Genomic DNA, 17,145 nt, shown 5'->3' on the forward strand with positions numbered 1-17,145 from the left:
AGCTTCTCCTCTCCAGGCTGAACAATCCCAACTCTCCCAGCCTTTCCTCCCAGCAGAGCTGCTCCATCCCTCTGCTCATCCTGGAGCCTCCTCTGGACTCGCTCCAACACGTCACAAAATCTTTTAGTTTAGGAAACCAAAAGATTTATTCCAGTGCCTTCAAAAAATTAAGCACAAGCACTTTATGTCTTTTCTCTAGGCCTGCCTGGAATTCAACTTTCTGCAGTGTTTGAATTTCCTCAGGAATTATTCCATAGTGATGATCCCTGGCTGATACTTACGAGCACTTCTGCTTTGCTGCTCAGCCCTTTGCCGTAATCGTCAGTGGCAATGACCTGGAACTTGAAATAGGATCTCCTCATGTTTTTGAAGAGCATGGCAGTTTTGATCAGCCCCGTGTAAGCCTCGATCACAAAGCCTTCCTTGCCATCCTTGATGGGGGGAATGATGAGCCTGTATTGCATGGCACTGTAATTCCCAGTGTCCTTATCATTGGCCTAATGGGGAAAACAAAACAAGCAAGGTAAATATGCTTGGAAGGAGTCATTAACCTTGTCCTTTAAATAAAGGTACATCTTGGCCCAGCAAATTTCTGCCACTCTGACATTTAAAACATGAGACTCCAGAGCACAGATATGGCTGCTACTGTAAATGCTCCATTTAACTTTGCTGCACTCAGTTTTGCTTTTCCAGCAATTTCTTCCTCCTCTGTTGGCACTAAACTGCTACAAAAGAAAGAAAGAAAGAAATTTAGAAAGTACAAAAATATAGGTTGACTTTCAAGTCTGCAACAATACCTGAGAACTGCTTAATTCTGAGAAACCTCCACTGCCAAATTCTCGTTGAAAAAGAAATATCAAAGATAAAACCATCTCAGCAACTTGTGCACAGACTTACACAAGAATATCCTTCATCTTAGAGATATTCTGATGGAGAACAGATATTTTTGGTGCAAACAAATAATTTTTTATTAAAATAAGGAAGGATTGAGTGGCATTCCTGCAGTGGTGCACCAGGACCTGCTGGGCACCCCAGTTCAGGACACAGAGCATATTCTGCAGCAGCACTGATGGAGGAGAGGTATTTTTAGAGCAATTTAACAATGTTTTATTAAATAAGGAAGGATTGAGTGGCATTCCTGCAGTGGTGCACAGGGACCTGATGTGCAGGACACAGAGCTGCCCTGGCACTGTCCTGTTGCTGAACTGGGTCAGGATGCAGAGCTGGCATCAACCAGGCTGCCTCAGGAGGTGTTATTCCACCTTCCTTGCTCCTGACAACCCCATGTACTCCCATCCTGGCCTCTCCAATGCCATTCCTTATGCTCCTGTTCAACAGCAGCACAGGGAAGTGTATCCACAGGGAAGTGTTTCCAAGGACCCCCTACAGAGCTTTCCCGTGCTCCTTCCAGGGATCAGCGAGGTGGAAGCTAATTAATGCTGAGCACTCATTAGTCTTGGGCACGGCCTCAGCATCTGGGACACTTCAGGATCTATCAGCAGGTTTGTATAGAAATATTGGCAAGGCTCCTGAGGCTGTGGTTTAAGCTAATGCTGGAATAAAAACCAGCCTTTACTTTGAAAAGGTGCACGTAAAATCCATGGAGAAATCCATACTGTGCCACGACTTAAGCATGAAAAGCAATAAGGGTTTTGTGTCAGCATGAAGAGTTCACAGAATCATGGAATACCCTGAGCTGGAAGGGTCCCCCAGGGATCATGGATCCAGCCCCTGGCCCTGCCCAGACCCCCCAACAACCCCAGCCTGGGCATCCCTGGCAGCGCTGTCCAAACGCTCCTGGAGCTCTGGCAGCCTCGGGGCCGTGCCCATTCCCTGGGGAGCCTGGGCAGTGCCCAGCAGCCTCTGGGGGAAGAGCCTTTCCCTAATTCCCAACCTGACCCAGTTCCAGTCATTCCCTGGGTCCTGTCCCTGGTCACAGTGAGCAGAGAGCAGAGCTGTTTATGAGCCACCACAGCTGCTAGAAAAGAATTATCTGTGCAAGGTCATTAAGCCTTCAATAGGGGGCCATTAATCATCATTAATTGTTTCCTCAACAGCACTGGAAAAGTTCTATATGGTGGAAATTGTCCCTTCTGTTTGTTTTTCATTTTCAGACAATTTTTCAGGGAATACCAGCACCAGATGAGTGATCCAGGTACTGAAAGCTGTGTGTGCTCCATGCTACTCCAACTCCTATCAGCCCAGATTCCCAGACAGAACCATCCAGCACTTAAAGGATAATATCCAGGCTGGTTGAGCTGGAAAGAGCAAACAGGTTTCATTCAGAGATGCCCAAAAGATGGAATGGTGTCCTGGAATGACACCGGCTGTCACTTGTCACCGACACACAACTGGTTCAATTCCCACCCTCTCTCAATATTTTGCTTTCTTCTAAATTCACAAACCTTCATCTGGCTCGGCTACCAAAAGCATAAATATAAAATGTGTTGCTTTTGTTCTCCAGCTCTGTAGTTTTTTTTCAGGCTTTTAAAATCGAGATTGCTGCCTCCTGGGTGAGCTCAAACTCCTTTATCAGCGATTTTAGGAAAGACGGGATGGTTAAAAAGCTTTCTGAAATTTACTCTGTTCTGTCAGTCAAAAAAAGAAAGATATCAGTGGGCTTTTCCAGAGCATTCCAGCTTTCCAACTGGCACAGGGAAATACAGCCCCACAACATCCCAGAGCCAGCAGATGGGAGCTTGACAGGTGGAGAGTCAGGAAAATTGTTGGTTTTCCACGTAAATATATTGCTGAAGGAAGAAATGAATGTGAAAACATGCTATGTCATAGAACCATGGAATTTTTAAGGTTGGAAAATACCTCCAAGATCACCCAATCCAACCTTTCATCATCACCTTGCCCATTAAACCACACTGTGCAGTGCCATACATCCACTCATTCCTTGAACACTTCCAGTGCTGGCGGTTCCACCATTCCCTGGGCAGCCCCTTCCAGTGCTCAGCCACTCTTTCATGAAGAAACTTTTCCTATACCCAGCCTGAACGCAAGGAAATGGCTGGAGAGAAACACCAGGTTGATGTTTGGATAGTGAGAAACAAAGACAAAAATTAAAGCAGCACCTCAGCTGTGCCTGGAGTGCCAGGACAAAGGGGAATGGCTTCCCAGTGCCAGAGGGCATGGATAGATGGGATATTGGGAAGGAATTGTTCCATCCCTGGGAGGGTGGGCAGGCCCTGGCACAGGGTGCCCAGAGCAGCTGGGGCTGCCCCTGGATCCCTGGCAGTGTCCAAGGCCAGGCTGGACATTGGGGCTGGGAGCAGCCTGGGACAGTGGAAGGTGTCCCTGCCCATGGCAGGGGTGGCACTGGATGAGTTTTGAGGTCCCTTCCAACCCAAACCATCCTGGGATTCCAGGGTAAGTTCAGCTCACACAACACAGCTCAGGATAAAGCCATGACCAACCCAGAGAAGTCCCACCTGGCCAAACCCTCTGGTTTATCCACACTCAGCTTTGCATGTTGGTAATGGAGCTGGGGAGGAAAGAAAAGCAGAATTCCTGTAAGCCCACACAGCACGAGGAACCCAGCAGCAGCCACAGGAGCAGTGTCTGATCCGGCTCCTTTGGGGTCATCCCTGAGCGAGCCAACCTTCCCAGGGAGTGCCCAGTGAAGTCCAAAGGCTCCTGAAGGTGCCCTGGAGAGGAGCATGACGCCCTTCCAATAAAAAGCCAATTTCTTATTTAAAATGGATTTATGAGGTTGGTTCAGCTGGGTCAGAAGCCCATCATATTTTTAATAGTAGCAAATTCTCTCTCCACAAAAGCTGCGGCTTTTAATGGTCGCTGCTTTCAATGACACCAGAAATCAATTTCACCTTCAGCATTTCATGCCTGGAGATGTATGTGACTAAAAACAAACAAAATTTGGATCCAAATTAAGGTATTGATGCTGCAGGCATGAGCATTAAATGAAGCCAGCCCTTTTGCACAAAACTCAGGGCACTGGAGCTCAGCACTAATGAGATGTTTAAGTCTTCCAGCTGAGTTTAAGGCATTAAACTCCAGTGAAAAAGGCCTTTTGACATTTGAAGCTCACAGCTTGTAAAGTCCTGCAGAGTTCAGGTGCCCTGAGCTGGTGGACAGGCTCTGAGTTAATTGTCACCAGTTCTGAGAGCTCAGAGCCACCCCAAAGCCATCGGCAGCCTCAGCACCATCACAGCTCAGGCTCCCAGACATCCACCCAGAGATGAGCAAACAGGTGCCAAACAGCCTAGAAAAATGATCAGATTCCAGCTGCAAATATCTGAACTTTGTTGTTTGCATTCCCTCCTTTCTCTGCTCTTTGGATCAAACCTAAGGACACTCGGCTTGGCAGGACCAGGAGTGAGAGCTTATGAGCTGCTCCCAGGAACGCCCCAAACTTCTCCAGTACAGAGGAAGGATGTTTGCTATTCCTGTAATTTGTCCTGAAGGTAAATAATTTTGACACTTCATTAGGAAGAGATCTATGACACCTCAGGAGCTGCATTATGACTGTCAAAGAAGAGAAAGAGCTGCACTTAATCTTAATATTCCAGCAGCATGGCTGCCTTTTGTTCTGTGCAAGAAATACAGATGTCTCCTAAATCCTGCTGTGATTGAGGGCTGTTAAATATGGATGATCTCAGGAATTACCAGGTCAAATTCCAGCCTCCTGTGATTGAGCTTAGGTGTGCCCTCACAAAGGGAGTTGGGTCAGCATCGATACCACCCACCCACACAGGAGGAGGAGGCACAAATCCTGGGGTGCTCCCTAATCCCAGCACAAAAGCACTGAGGATATTTTTACTCAGAGGGTGGGCAGGCCCTGGCACAGGGTGCCCAGAGCAGCTGGGGCTGCCCCTGGATCCCTGGCAGTGTCCAAGGCCAGGCTGGACATTGGGGCTTGGAGCAGCCTGGGACAGTGGAAGGTGTCCCTGCCCATGGCAGGGGTGGCACTGGATGGGCTTTGAGGTCCTTCCAACCCAAACCATTCTGTTCTCTCAATGATCAACCAATTTTTTTTCCTTTTCTTTGTAAGAAGGCCGAAAAATGATGCCTTCAAAGCAAAAATTCATTCATCTCTGCCTCCATGTGTCTGCACAAACACAGCTCTGTGGCAGGACACCCAGGGAGGCTGGCAAACCCCAGCCTGTGTGACAGCAGCATGCTGTCACCAAAAATCACCAGTGGCATGTTTGGGATGAGCATAAAAATCATCAGTGACTGCAATTCCCGAAGCTGTTGCATAACCATTGATGATCCCAGTTTTTAGTATTATCAGCCTGAGCCTAATCCAGATTTGCTGCTGAGCATGAAAAGCAATTGTTAATTTGAGATGTTTTCCACCACCCTCGCAGGGTCACCCTTAACCACGAGCCCGAGGCTGCTAAAGGGGCATGGAAAATGGCAGGATTGGGACTGGGCTGCCGAGGGATTTTTTCCCCTCTTCCTAGCAGATGGCAGCTCCAACGTTCCCAATTACTGCTGGCACATCAAGCAGCTTTTAGAACCTGGCTGGTTTTGCCATAGGAATTTCCAGATTGCTGCAGGTTTCCAGTTCTGCCAGCACAGCCGCCCCTGTGCTGTTTTAGGGGAGGTTTCACTGGGTGTTCTACAGCCACCTAAGCCTGGAAATTTGGTGTAACCATTGCAATTTTCCTTAATTTCCTGCATTTCTTCACTTCCATGCTCTTTTACACCCTCAGCTGGCTGAGGCCCTTTGGAACTCCTGCCCCTCACCTTGGTTTGCCAGGGGCTACCTCAGGAATTTGTAGCCTTGAATTTGCAGCCTTGAATTCATATTCATATACATATTGATATTTTATTAATAATATATATAATATGTAATGTATAATATGTAACGTATAATATGTAACGTATACTTAAATTATATTTATGTATTATACTTATATTTTATATATCCATTTCTATTAATATTTATACTCATTCATATTTATTTTTATTTAGATATAATAATGTATAATATATTAATATATGCTTATATCATACTTATATTTTTATATAATTTATATTCATATTCATATTTTATTTATATTTAAATATAGTAATATAGAATATATTGATATATACTTACATTATGCTTATATTTATATACTTATGCTTTTATAGTCATTTATACTCCTATTTATATTCATATAAATATTTTATATTTATATATAATAATATAGAATATATTAATAAATACTTATGCTTATATTTATATATTCATTTATACTCATATTTATATTCATATTGTATTTTTATTTATGTTTGTTTATATATTTATTATTAATTTATGTTTATTTATATTTATATATCATATTAATATTTTGTATATTCATTTATACTCATTCATATTTCTATTTGATCTATATTTTTATATATAATACATTAAGATATATTTATATATTACACTTCTATTTTATATATACATTTCTATTAATATTTCTATTCCTATTGCTTTGAATTTACCTATCACAACATCCCTGATACTGATCGCTGCCCAGCACACTCCCAGTACCCCCAGTGCCAGGAATCTTCTGAGGAACACAGGTAGAATAAGGGGAATGGGAATTGTTCTTTCTGTCCTCCAGTGGTGTCCAAAAGCTCCCAGGTGCCGAAGGAAACAGGGATTCATTTTGATGGGCTGTCTCATGGGAAAAGGTGTTGAATAAGAGGGGTTCCCAAAGTTGGATTTTGAAACAGATAATTGGAAAAACGGATTTATTGCCATTTTTCTTCTGCCAATGGCAGTTAGTGCTTGACAGAATAAGTTTGTGTGTGTGAGTGGGGGTAAAGGCCACACACATTGATTTCCTCCATGGGATGGGAATGATCCAGGAGCACTCCCCACTCCCAGCCCCTTCACTCAGGAAGGCACATGCAGCACCAACAGTCTTGAAAATGCTCAAAAACACCAAAGGAATTGAAATAATCTTCAGTTACACTGGAAAAAATCCCAAAGGGTAGGGAACTCTCTGATTGCTGCCAGACGAAAATAATAGGAAAGCAAGAGATTTTCGAGTAAGAAGTTCAGGAAGCCAACATAAAACCCGGGAATATTTTGAAGGAGATTACCTCTGTGCTTGGCATTCCTGTAATATTTGCCACAACAGGACACACAGCTTCTTTGGGGGCCAGATGTTCCAGCAGCTGGAGGCTGGGCTGTTGTCACTGCAATGAGCTTTTCAGAGCAGATTCTTCCTCCCACCAAGCATCTTTTTCTCCCTACTCTGGGATCCATAAATCACATTTTAAGGAAGAAAAGGTCGCGACTGGCAAAGCAGCTGAGTTTCGTGCCCAAGTCGCGCAACAGCCGAAGGAGGGATGAGCAAAATGTTGCCCTGAAAGCTGTCCTGGGTGCCCAAGGTGGAATCTGTGGAATTCCAGAACCTGCCACTCTAAAGATTCCCTAGTCATCCCAAGGAAAAGGAAATATCAAAAGAAATCCACAGGTTATAGGCATGGATAGAAAAAAAATGGAGATTTAACATGGGTAACACAGCTGGGCAAAAAAGCAATCCCGGTATTCTCTCCCTATCCATACCCTGGAATTTTATTTCTTTTATCCATTGTTTTATCTTGTTATGGGATCTCTAAGATGCTTTTGAGGTGCAGAAAGGAGGAATTCCTGATCCCCTGTGTGTCCTCAGGGTCAGAACCTGCAGCCTAAAATGGCTTTGGTTTATTTTGCCCTCTTCTGTTGAGATATTCCAAGGGCAAGAAAGGATATTCGATATTCAATAAAGGATATTCCATGGGAATAAAGGATAAAGTTCCATTAAAAAGCTGATCGGAAAGGGACAAAAAGCACAGGAAAGGGCTGGAATGAAAATGTTGTAAGAATCAAGGCATTTCCATCAAATACAGCCAATTCCAGAGCCTTAGACTCACTGGCATTATTTAGGCAAGATTCCTTCCCTGCACACATTTTCAGGATGAAAGTAAAACTGAGCAGCAACTCAGAGAATTCTCTTTCTTCACTAGAATTAGGACGTTTGATATTTCCTCATTTAAATCCATAATAATTCAATAATTTAATAAATAAAGGAAGAAACCTAGAGGTTACTGCTGTTCATATTTAAGAAGCAAGAGCGAACAACACTCCGTTATAGGGAGAAGCCAATTCCTGCTGGTAATTTCCCTAAAGATTCTGTTCTTTGTGGGTTTGTTTCCTGGAGCAAATTGAAAATATTGTGTTTGGGGCTTGAGGAAGCCTGGTTGGAATTCTGAGGGGGAACAACCATGAAAACACCAGTGAAAAGCAAAATAATTCTGATACGAGGAGATGCGAAGCAAAGCTCAGGGCACAGAATTCGTAAATTAGGGGCTGTGTTACATCTGGTTTTAATTAATAAATTCCTAAACAAAAGCACAAAAAGGTCTTTAATTAAAGAAATGGGCTCTCAAATACATTGGAAATTCTGGGGGGGAAAAAAAAAGGGAATTTCAGAGAAGGGGACTTCAGGCAGCAAGGAGCAAATCCTTGGCTAAAAAATGGCCATTTTATTCAAATATATCAGTTTTGGTTTTTTCTTGGAACATCAGTACCTCCACAGCTTTCAGAGGCTGCTGCTCTTAATCCAGTCAGATCCAAAGAGAATAACTCATGTGGTTTACCATTCCCCAAATTAATTCGGATTAAAAATGGCTTTTGGAGAATGACTCGTGGCATTCTGCTGAGCTTAAGCTTCCTTTTTATCTACTTAAAGGAATCTTACTACAAATCTAGAGCGAGGCAGCTCATGACCCTCTTCTGAAAGGCTTTTATACTCAAATTAGTGTATTTAAGAGGATACTGCTGGCAGCAAACCCAATGACCTTAGAGGGTTGGGAGAAGCTCCATAGGATTGGCCTTGGCACACATCAACTCTCCGGACGATGAGAGAAGTTTTTATCCAATATTTTACTGGTCTGTTTGTCTCTAAATCAATTTGTGTGGAATATTACAGACTCAGGATCAGTTTTCTTCTCTCCTTATTTTTTTTAATTTAAATTTTTTTTGTGTGTTTGATTATTTTTATTATCTGTGAAATTTTATTCAGGCCAGAGTAGAAGCAGCTGAAGCCAAGCATCTGAATGTTCAGCAGTGTATTGGTGCTGAATTGATCCAAAACTGATTTACACCGACTACTCTATTAATAATTAAAGACTACAGGCCTTAATTATCCCCAGAAGTTATTATGTGCTGTTAAAGAACTAATTGTGGAGGTTTTGGGGTGTTTTTGAAAGTTGTAGTTTTGCATTGGGTCATTTGAAAGGCTGGGAGAGTTGGGGTTGTGCAGCCTGAGAAGAGAAGCCCTGGGAAGACTTTAGAGCCCCTTGCAGGGCCTAAAGGGGCTCCAGGAGAGCTGGAGAGGGACTGGGGACAAGGCATGGAGGGCCAGGACACAGGGAATGGCTTCCCAGTGCCAGAGGGCAGGGATGGATGGGATATTGGGAAGGAATTGTTCCCTGGCAGGGTGGGCAGGCCCTGGCACAGGGTGCCCAGAGCAGCTGGGGCTGCCCCTGGATCCCTGGCAGTGTCCAAGGCCAGGCTGGACACTGGGGCTTGGAGCAGCCTGGGACAGTGGAAGGTGTCCCTGCCCATGGCAGGGGTGGCACTGGATGGGCTTTGAGATCCCATCCAGCCCAAACCATCCTGGGATTCTCTGATTCCAATATCCCGTGTTTGAGCCTCATCAAGGCTGTTGTCAGTGCCAGGAATAATGAGAAGATGGCTGAGAAAATTGCTTTCTTCTCAAAATTACTCAGATGATGTTAAAGAAAGTGAGCAACTGTTAATGAATCCAGAAGATGAAAGCAAATGCATTAAAAACTCCTCCTAAGAAGCCGAATTCCCCCCGGAATCCAAACCTGAATAATTTCTAAGTGCAAGCTCTGCATGTACTTTATTAATGTTCTCCTAAATTTCAACTTGGAAAGCTGCTCATTTCATTCTAGTCCTCAAGAACAGACATTCATTTGATTAATTATTCTTAAACCAGGCTGGAATGGGGATTGTGTTTAACTAACAGAGCAATTACTTTTGCTTTCTAAAGGCCAGGAAGAAAGGTAACGAGCACTGACTGCTGCGAATGCTTGGTGCTACAACAATAAATTCCAGCCCGATCCTCTGCAACAAGAGCACTTCTTAATTATTTCCAATTTTACTTTCACTAAACACACAATTACGTTTAATGCCATCCACTAATACCAACTCCTGGCTTAGGCCTTGTTCCATTTTGTGCAAGCAGAATCAGGGAGGATTGGAACAGAAGTAGCTTAAAGACATAAAGTTGCCATTTCTTTTGGTCCTCCTTTGTGGTCTGCTCACCTGTTTTGAGTCAAACATTTCCAAAGGGCAAAAGCAGATTCCTTTCTTCACCCCCAAATTTCCCTTAGCTCTTTTCCACCCATTTCTTGTCCCCCTGACTGACACGCACACATTCCTGTGCCTCAAAAATCCTCTTGGAAAACCAGGGAGGATTTTCACAGCCTGTTCACGTTTCATGTGACGACTCCAAACATCATTTGACATTTGTGCCTCGTGTTTCTTTTGCTTTCAGACACAAACCCCTCCTTTCCCTAAACGACTTGGCCTTTCAGAATTTTCTATCTACTCCAGTTCCTTTTTCCTGCTACCTGCTCTCTGCAGTTCCCTGGAAGGAGGATGGAGCTAGGTGGGGATTGTTCAAGGGACAGGAGGACAGGAAATGGCCTCGAGCTGTTCCAGAGCAGGTTTGGATTGGATAATGGGAAGAATTTCTTCATGGAAAGGGTGGTTAAGCACTGACCAGGGCAGTGGTGGAGTCACCGCCCCTGGAAGCATCCCAAAATGTGTGGAAGTGGCACCTGGGGACATTATTGGTGGTGACCATGGTGGTGCTGGTGGATGGTTGGATTTGATGACCTTAAAGGTCTTTTTCAAACATAACAATTCTGTGATTCTTCAGCAGCTCTGAAGTTCATGGATTTGACACAATTCTTGGATTCGCCACCATTTTTGGATTCCTAATTTTGATGAAGTAGAAGCTTCCCAATTCCCCACTGCTCTGCCATTTCTGGGCTTATTTTGGGAAGGACTGCCATGAAAGCAACCAAAAAAAAATCAAGTAGGGACAACTTTAATAAGCTCTGAACTACTACCTTTTCATTCCTGGTGCTCTAAACACATCATTTATTTGTTTTCTTGAAAACAAAGAGCTTTTACTCTTGGCTATTAATGCCTGATGATAATTGTAGTCTGTATATTATATTTCCATTAATTTTCTCTCTCTTTTTTTAAAAAAAACCCCTATGGAATGGTTAATTTTATTCCCACTTTCCTCCCAATGCAGACCTGAAATTGCTGTTTTTTCCCTTTTAAAGCCTAAACAAGCTGCTGCCAAAACCAGAAAAATCTTGTATGTTGAACATACAAGAAATGTTTCACTATTAACAGATCTCAAATGAGAGCCACAAACTGGCAGGAGAAGCAAGTACCTAAAATTGAGTAGAAATGAAACCTGGGTTTTAACTCAAAATCATCCTTGTGTCAACATCAACCATCAAGCAGCTTTAGAAGACACAAATTTCAAAGGCTCCTGGAAAAAAAAAACAGTGAGTACAAATTTTCCCTCTGCAAGTGGAGCTTATTTTAGGAACTTCAGCCTTACCTTCACTTTAAGCACAGAAGAAAACATTCTGGCATCTTCAGACACCCCTCCAATGTACATTTTTTTGGTAAACACAGGCGCGTGGTCATTTTCATCCTTCACCTCAATAAAGACCTTGGCTGTATTACCTAAAAAGAAGGAAGGAAAAAGGGAAAAGAGAATATTTTGTAATAATTTGTAACATCTACTGGCATTCATGCATTCACAGCCCAAGGAGATAATGTACAATGAGAGTAGGGATAATAATGTAAAAAAATAAGTCCATTAGCCATCATGAAATGCTAAAATTGGATAATCCCAGAGTCACTGAGGCTGGAAAAGATCTCCAAGATTATGAAGTCCAAGCTGTGCCCAATGCCCACCTTGTCCCCAGCCCAGAGCACTGAGTGCCACCTCCAGCCCTTCCTTGGACACCTCCAGGCATGGGCACTCCAAAGCTCCCTGGGCAGCCCCTGCCAAGGCCTGAGCACCCTTTCCATGGGGAAATTCCTGCTGCTGTCCAAGCTGAGCCTCCCCTGGCCCAGCCTGAGGCCGTTTCCCCTTGTCCTGTCCCTGTTCCCTGGCAGCAGAGCCCGACCCCCCCGGCTGCCCCCTCCTGTCAGGGACTTGTGCAGAGCCACAAGGTCCCCCCTGAGCCTCCTTTGCTCCAGGCTCAGCCCCTTTCCCAGCTCCCTCAGCCCCTCCTGGAGCTCCAGATCCTTCCCTTCCCTGGACAAGAAATAGGGACCTATAGAACACCTTGATTCCACAGGTTTTGGTCCCATTAAGTACCCACAGGTGTCACCAAGAGCTCATTAACAGCAGCTCTGCACCTTGCTTGATCTATTTTAATTATTCCTACTGCCATGCAAATACTTAACAGCTGATTCAGTCCTGGTGTCTGTAAACTCATAAATGGTCACACAAAGCCCCGGCTCAGCAGCCTCAACACTTAATTAATTTCCTATGTTAATTGAAAGCATCCCTAAGCCTGTCCTCCTCCCAAACCTGGCCTGGCCCAGGGGAACTCCACAAGTTTTGCTTCCCCTGAGAGGTTCAACACAAAACACCAGAGGTTCAACATGAACCCCCCACTACTAATTTGGTTTTATTAAACAGTTCCTGCTCCAGCCCATTGAGCAATAAACATCTCCATCCTTCTGCAAGGGAAAAAACATCCAGCAAAAACCATGGAGCTGGTGCCAAACAGATTCTACTGCGCAGTAATCTCCACCAACATCTGCTTCCCTCTTTCAGAATCGTATCATCCAGAAAGATTGCTGGAAATGATGATATCCAGTTCATTAAAACCACATTTGCAAGTGATAAATTGCCTCCTTTCTGAGCTGGTTTTCCCAGCTCCTTTCAGTGCCAGGATAATTTCAGCGTTGCACAGGTACCACTGACCTGAGTTACTTGTACAATGGAGGCTTGTTATAAAAGGCTCAGGAGCTGTATCTTTAGGGGAGGCAAAAATTAAACCCCAGACTATTTCTGACATGGCCAAAGTCATATTCTGCCTATCTGATGGTCCAACTGATGGGAAATGAATGATGGCTTCATAAATGGAACTGAAATCTGAAAAAAACCCAAATATTTAAAATGCTGTCCCTGAGCCTGCAGAGTGTCCTGGGGGTCCTGGGGGACACCGAGCTGTTCCTGAGCCTGCAGAGTGTCCTGGGGGTCCTGGGGGACACCGAGCTGTCCCTGAGCCTGCAGAGTGTCCTGGGGGTCCTGGGGGACACCGAGCTGTCCCTGAGCCTGCAGAGTGTCCTGGGGCCAAGGAGGCCAATGGGATCCTGGGGGCAGCAGGACAGAAGAGCATTGCCAGCAGGGCAGGGAGGGATCCTGCCCCTCTGGGCAGCCCTGGAGGCACCTCTGGAGTGCTGTGTCCAGCCCTGGCTGCTCAGCACAGCAGGGCCAGGGAGCTCCTGGAGCGGGGCCGGCGGAGGCTGCGCAGCTGAGGAAGGGCCTGGAGCATCTCCGTGCCCAGCACAGGCTGAGGGAGCTGGGGCTGCTCAGGCTCGAGAGGAGCCCCAGCTGAGAGGGGCCCTCAGCCCTGGCTGTCCCTGGCTGCAGGGAGGGCTCCGAGCAGGGCCCAGGCTCTGCTCCGGGGCCCAGCAATGGCACCAGAGCACCGGGCAGGGCCTGAGCCCAGCAATTGCCCTGCCCAGGAGGCAGAACTGCTGCCCTGGGCAGTGCCCAGCCCTGAGCACATTGGCCACACAGGCTCTGGGCTCTCCTCGCTGGGGCTGTTGCAGAGCTGTGTGCACACAGTGCTGTGCCTGTGCTCCGGGATGGCCCTGCTGGAGCAGGGAGGTGCCACCAGGTGCCCTCTGTGCTCCCTGCAGCCTGAGCCCTGCTGTGGGGCTCTTTAGTATGGAGAGAAGGGGGATAACAGAAAGGAAAGAAAAGAAATTACATGAATTGTCAAATCTCTGCCATCTTAAACCAGATCCTTGATGTTTCTGGCTGCAATACCAAGCTACGGTAGGAAATGAGATTCCCAGGCAGACTTTCCCACTGCAGCTCCACCCTTTAGGGAAGAAGGTGGCATTAAAAGCAGAATTATGTGTGGAAGTGACCTTGCCCTGCTGAGCCTACAAGCAGTCCTATCACCGGCTGCCACTGGTTTGATGCTGGAGGGAAGATCCTGATTTTATCTGTGCAAGTGGGATCAGGTGCTGGCTCACCTGCACTGGTTCTCTCTAATTCAAATTAAACATCATTTGCATAACGCTTACTGTTGTCGTGTCAGGCCAGTTTGGGTGAGGTGGCTGAGCCTTGTGCAAAGTTTGCCTTGCAATTTGCTCAGCTCCCCATTTGTTTAATTTGCTGGCAGTTCTCTGAGCTGCCAAAAGGCTGATTTGTTTAGCAAAGGGTGAACGCTTGGAGAATGGAGAAATGGAAGTTATTACATTAAGGACAAAGCAAATGAAACATCCTGCATAGCCACAGGCCAACATTAGCACCATCACCATTGAACATCTACCTGCACTTCAGCTTCCTGCCTGATTTTGGACACAGTCCTTCGTTCTGGCAGATGGAGTGGAATGTGGCATCTGCGAGCTCCTCCCTGTCCCAGCCTTTGGATGCAATTCCTACAGCTGGCTGCAGGAAAGGGCTCCCCGCCTGCTGCAGAGGTTTCCTTACCCTCACACCGGAGTTCTCACTAAAACCCCTCAGCAGCAGCTGTGCCATGTGGGAAGGTCGTGCTGGATCCTCTCCCATGGGGATTTTCCAGTGCTTCTGCTTGATTCAGGAATATCCCCTGCACATGGGCTCTGGTGCTCCCAAATCCACCACTCCTGCACCTCCAGCACCCAGCCTGATGGAAAAGGCCACCAATGAAGCACAGTCTTAGAGAGTCTGGTTTAGACTCTGCCATTAGACTCCTTTACCCTTCATATTCCGAATTTTTAACCACTTTTCTAAACACTCCTTGGGTGCGGCTTGAACCCTCTTTGTGAGGACATCGATCATCACAGGCTGTCAGTATTCACACTCCCAGAGGAGAAATTTATACCCCCATGGATGTAAAACCTTCCATCTTTGGTGTTCTAGGTCTGGAATCCAGCTCCAGTTACTTCTTTTCTTCATGGATTCCAGGAGTGGAAATCAGGATTTACTTGCCTGTGGTACTTTTTGTGAGACCTCATAGAACCCAAATATAATTCTTATTACTGTGACTGAGCTACCTAAAGAGTTGGCCAGGTGAAAGAGCAAAAAGCATCCTTCCCTGGACAAAGCAGCACAGGCTGCCAGGGTGGTCAAGACCAGCAAATAAAATAGATTTCAGTGCTACCTCAGTCTCCTGCAAGATCCCTTTTTCCTCCTCTCCTCCTGCCCCCCAGAGATAAGCTGCAGTGCACAGAAAATACAGCAGTGCAGCTGCTTCTAAGTCATCCTCAGCTTCTAAGAACCAGCTAAATAATCACTGCCAAGACTTTTGGATCTTTCATCTTGTGTGGTTTGCTTAAGGGGAGTGAAAACACCCTGAAAGCTGCTCTAAAGCAAAGCTGAGGAACCTCTGAAACACCTGAAACGAGCAGACCACAATAAGTAACACAGAAAACAAATCCAAGAGAAACTCCTGGGTCACTAGTGAGTACTAACTAACACTTCATTCCCAGAAGTTTTTCCCAAACATCCTCGTTGAAAGCTCTTTGCCAGTCTCCCCATCTAAAAATGTGCCAGATCTGTGTGAGCCTGTAGTTCCTTGCCAGGCTGCAGAAAGGAAGCTGAACAGAAGCAATGGATTTTGGACACTGGGACAGCACCAATGATGCTTTGAGTGCTCCCAGGTGAGTTTTACTCAGTGCTCTCACCAGCAGCGCTGCTCCGGCCTTCTGCAACATTCCAACCCAGCCGTGGATCCAGCTGCTCTTCATGAATGGGTAATTCTGACATAAACCCCTGCATCTCCAAAAGCAATTCTGGAGGAGGCAACAACAGATTTCAAAGAACCTTTCCAAAGTTCATTTGAATCCAGCTGGGAGGGAGAACTGTAATTTGCTTTCCTCCTGCCTTACAAGTGAGTGGAGCAGGCTCTGTGCTTTGGCAGGTGAGTCGAGCTGAGCTGCAGCTGGGCTCCATCTCACATTCCTGGGTTTGGCAGAACCAAGTAGGAATCAGCACTGAATATTTTTCAGTGGCATTTCGATCTAAACGAGCCCATAAGGCCTGAAGAAGCTCATCATGTGCTGTCACTGCTTGAAGAGTGCAGAAAAAAGCAAACAGCAATGTGTTTGGACCAGCACCGGTCCAAGGTCTGATTTAAATCCGTATAAAACCTCTTTTTCGAACAAATAATGACCAGAGTGGGAGCTCAGGTTTTATGCAGCCTCTCTGAAATGCACTGTTTTGCTGCCCAACGAAATTGAAGCCTGTCCCAAGCTCCCCCAGAGCTGTGAGGCAGAGGGATGAGCTCTCCAGGCTCTGCTTGCATTGAGTCCATCTGTCACAACTCCTGGATCTGGGAACTGCTGGAGCAGCCAACTTGTACAGCACCACCAGCAGCAACTTTTGCAACGAAAAACATAAGGCTGCTTTACTGTTACATGGACCCCGCAGGGACACAGAAGGCATGCTCATGTTTAACAGAGTAGAAGCATCATTCCCATTTACCATGGAGCAGCTGCAGAATGTTAGTTGTAAAATTCCCATTTCCACTTTATTCCCAAAGGGGTTTTTTGGGTTTAGGAAACCAAAAGCTGAAGGAGACAGAACTGTTGCCTCACCCCCAACCACCAAAGCACAGCCCTGCTTGCAGCTGGGAATACAGCAGAGCCAGGGCAGTGCCTCTGTACCAGCCCTGGGGGTGCCAAAGGGGACAAACAGTTCTACCTGACATGGAAATAATTAATGGAAGGTGATTTTGTTTTCAAATCCTCTGACAGCAAGATAAAAACCATGTCTAACAAGGTTCTGTCATAGAATCATCCAGGTTGGAAAACACTTCCAAGATCAGGGAGTACAACCTGTGACCAATTACCACCTTGTCACCCAGGCAATTAATTCCTCTTAAATGCAGGAAAAGCTCTGTCATTAT

At 45.6% G+C, this 17,145-nt stretch overlaps 1 protein-coding gene across 3 annotated transcripts in view; it reads right to left on the reverse strand.

Annotated features, from left to right (window-relative positions):
• The window catches only part of PCDH15 (protocadherin related 15), a gene marked incomplete at both ends in the record, with an annotated part of 282,257 nt that overhangs the window by 40,716 nt on the left and 224,396 nt on the right, over positions 1-17,145 (reverse strand). For all 3 annotated transcript variants that reach the window (XM_082286268.1, XM_082286266.1, XM_082286267.1), the window contains 2 exons: positions 282-497; positions 11,616-11,743. In XM_082286268.1, coding sequence (XP_082142394.1) covers positions 282-497; positions 11,616-11,743 — 344 coding nt within the window. The remainder of the gene's footprint in view (positions 1-281; positions 498-11,615; positions 11,744-17,145) is intronic.

Source organism: Coloeus monedula, assembly GCF_965178545.1.
Source record: "Coloeus monedula genome assembly, chromosome: 8".
Classification (NCBI taxonomy): domain Eukaryota; kingdom Metazoa; phylum Chordata; class Aves; order Passeriformes; family Corvidae; genus Coloeus; species Coloeus monedula.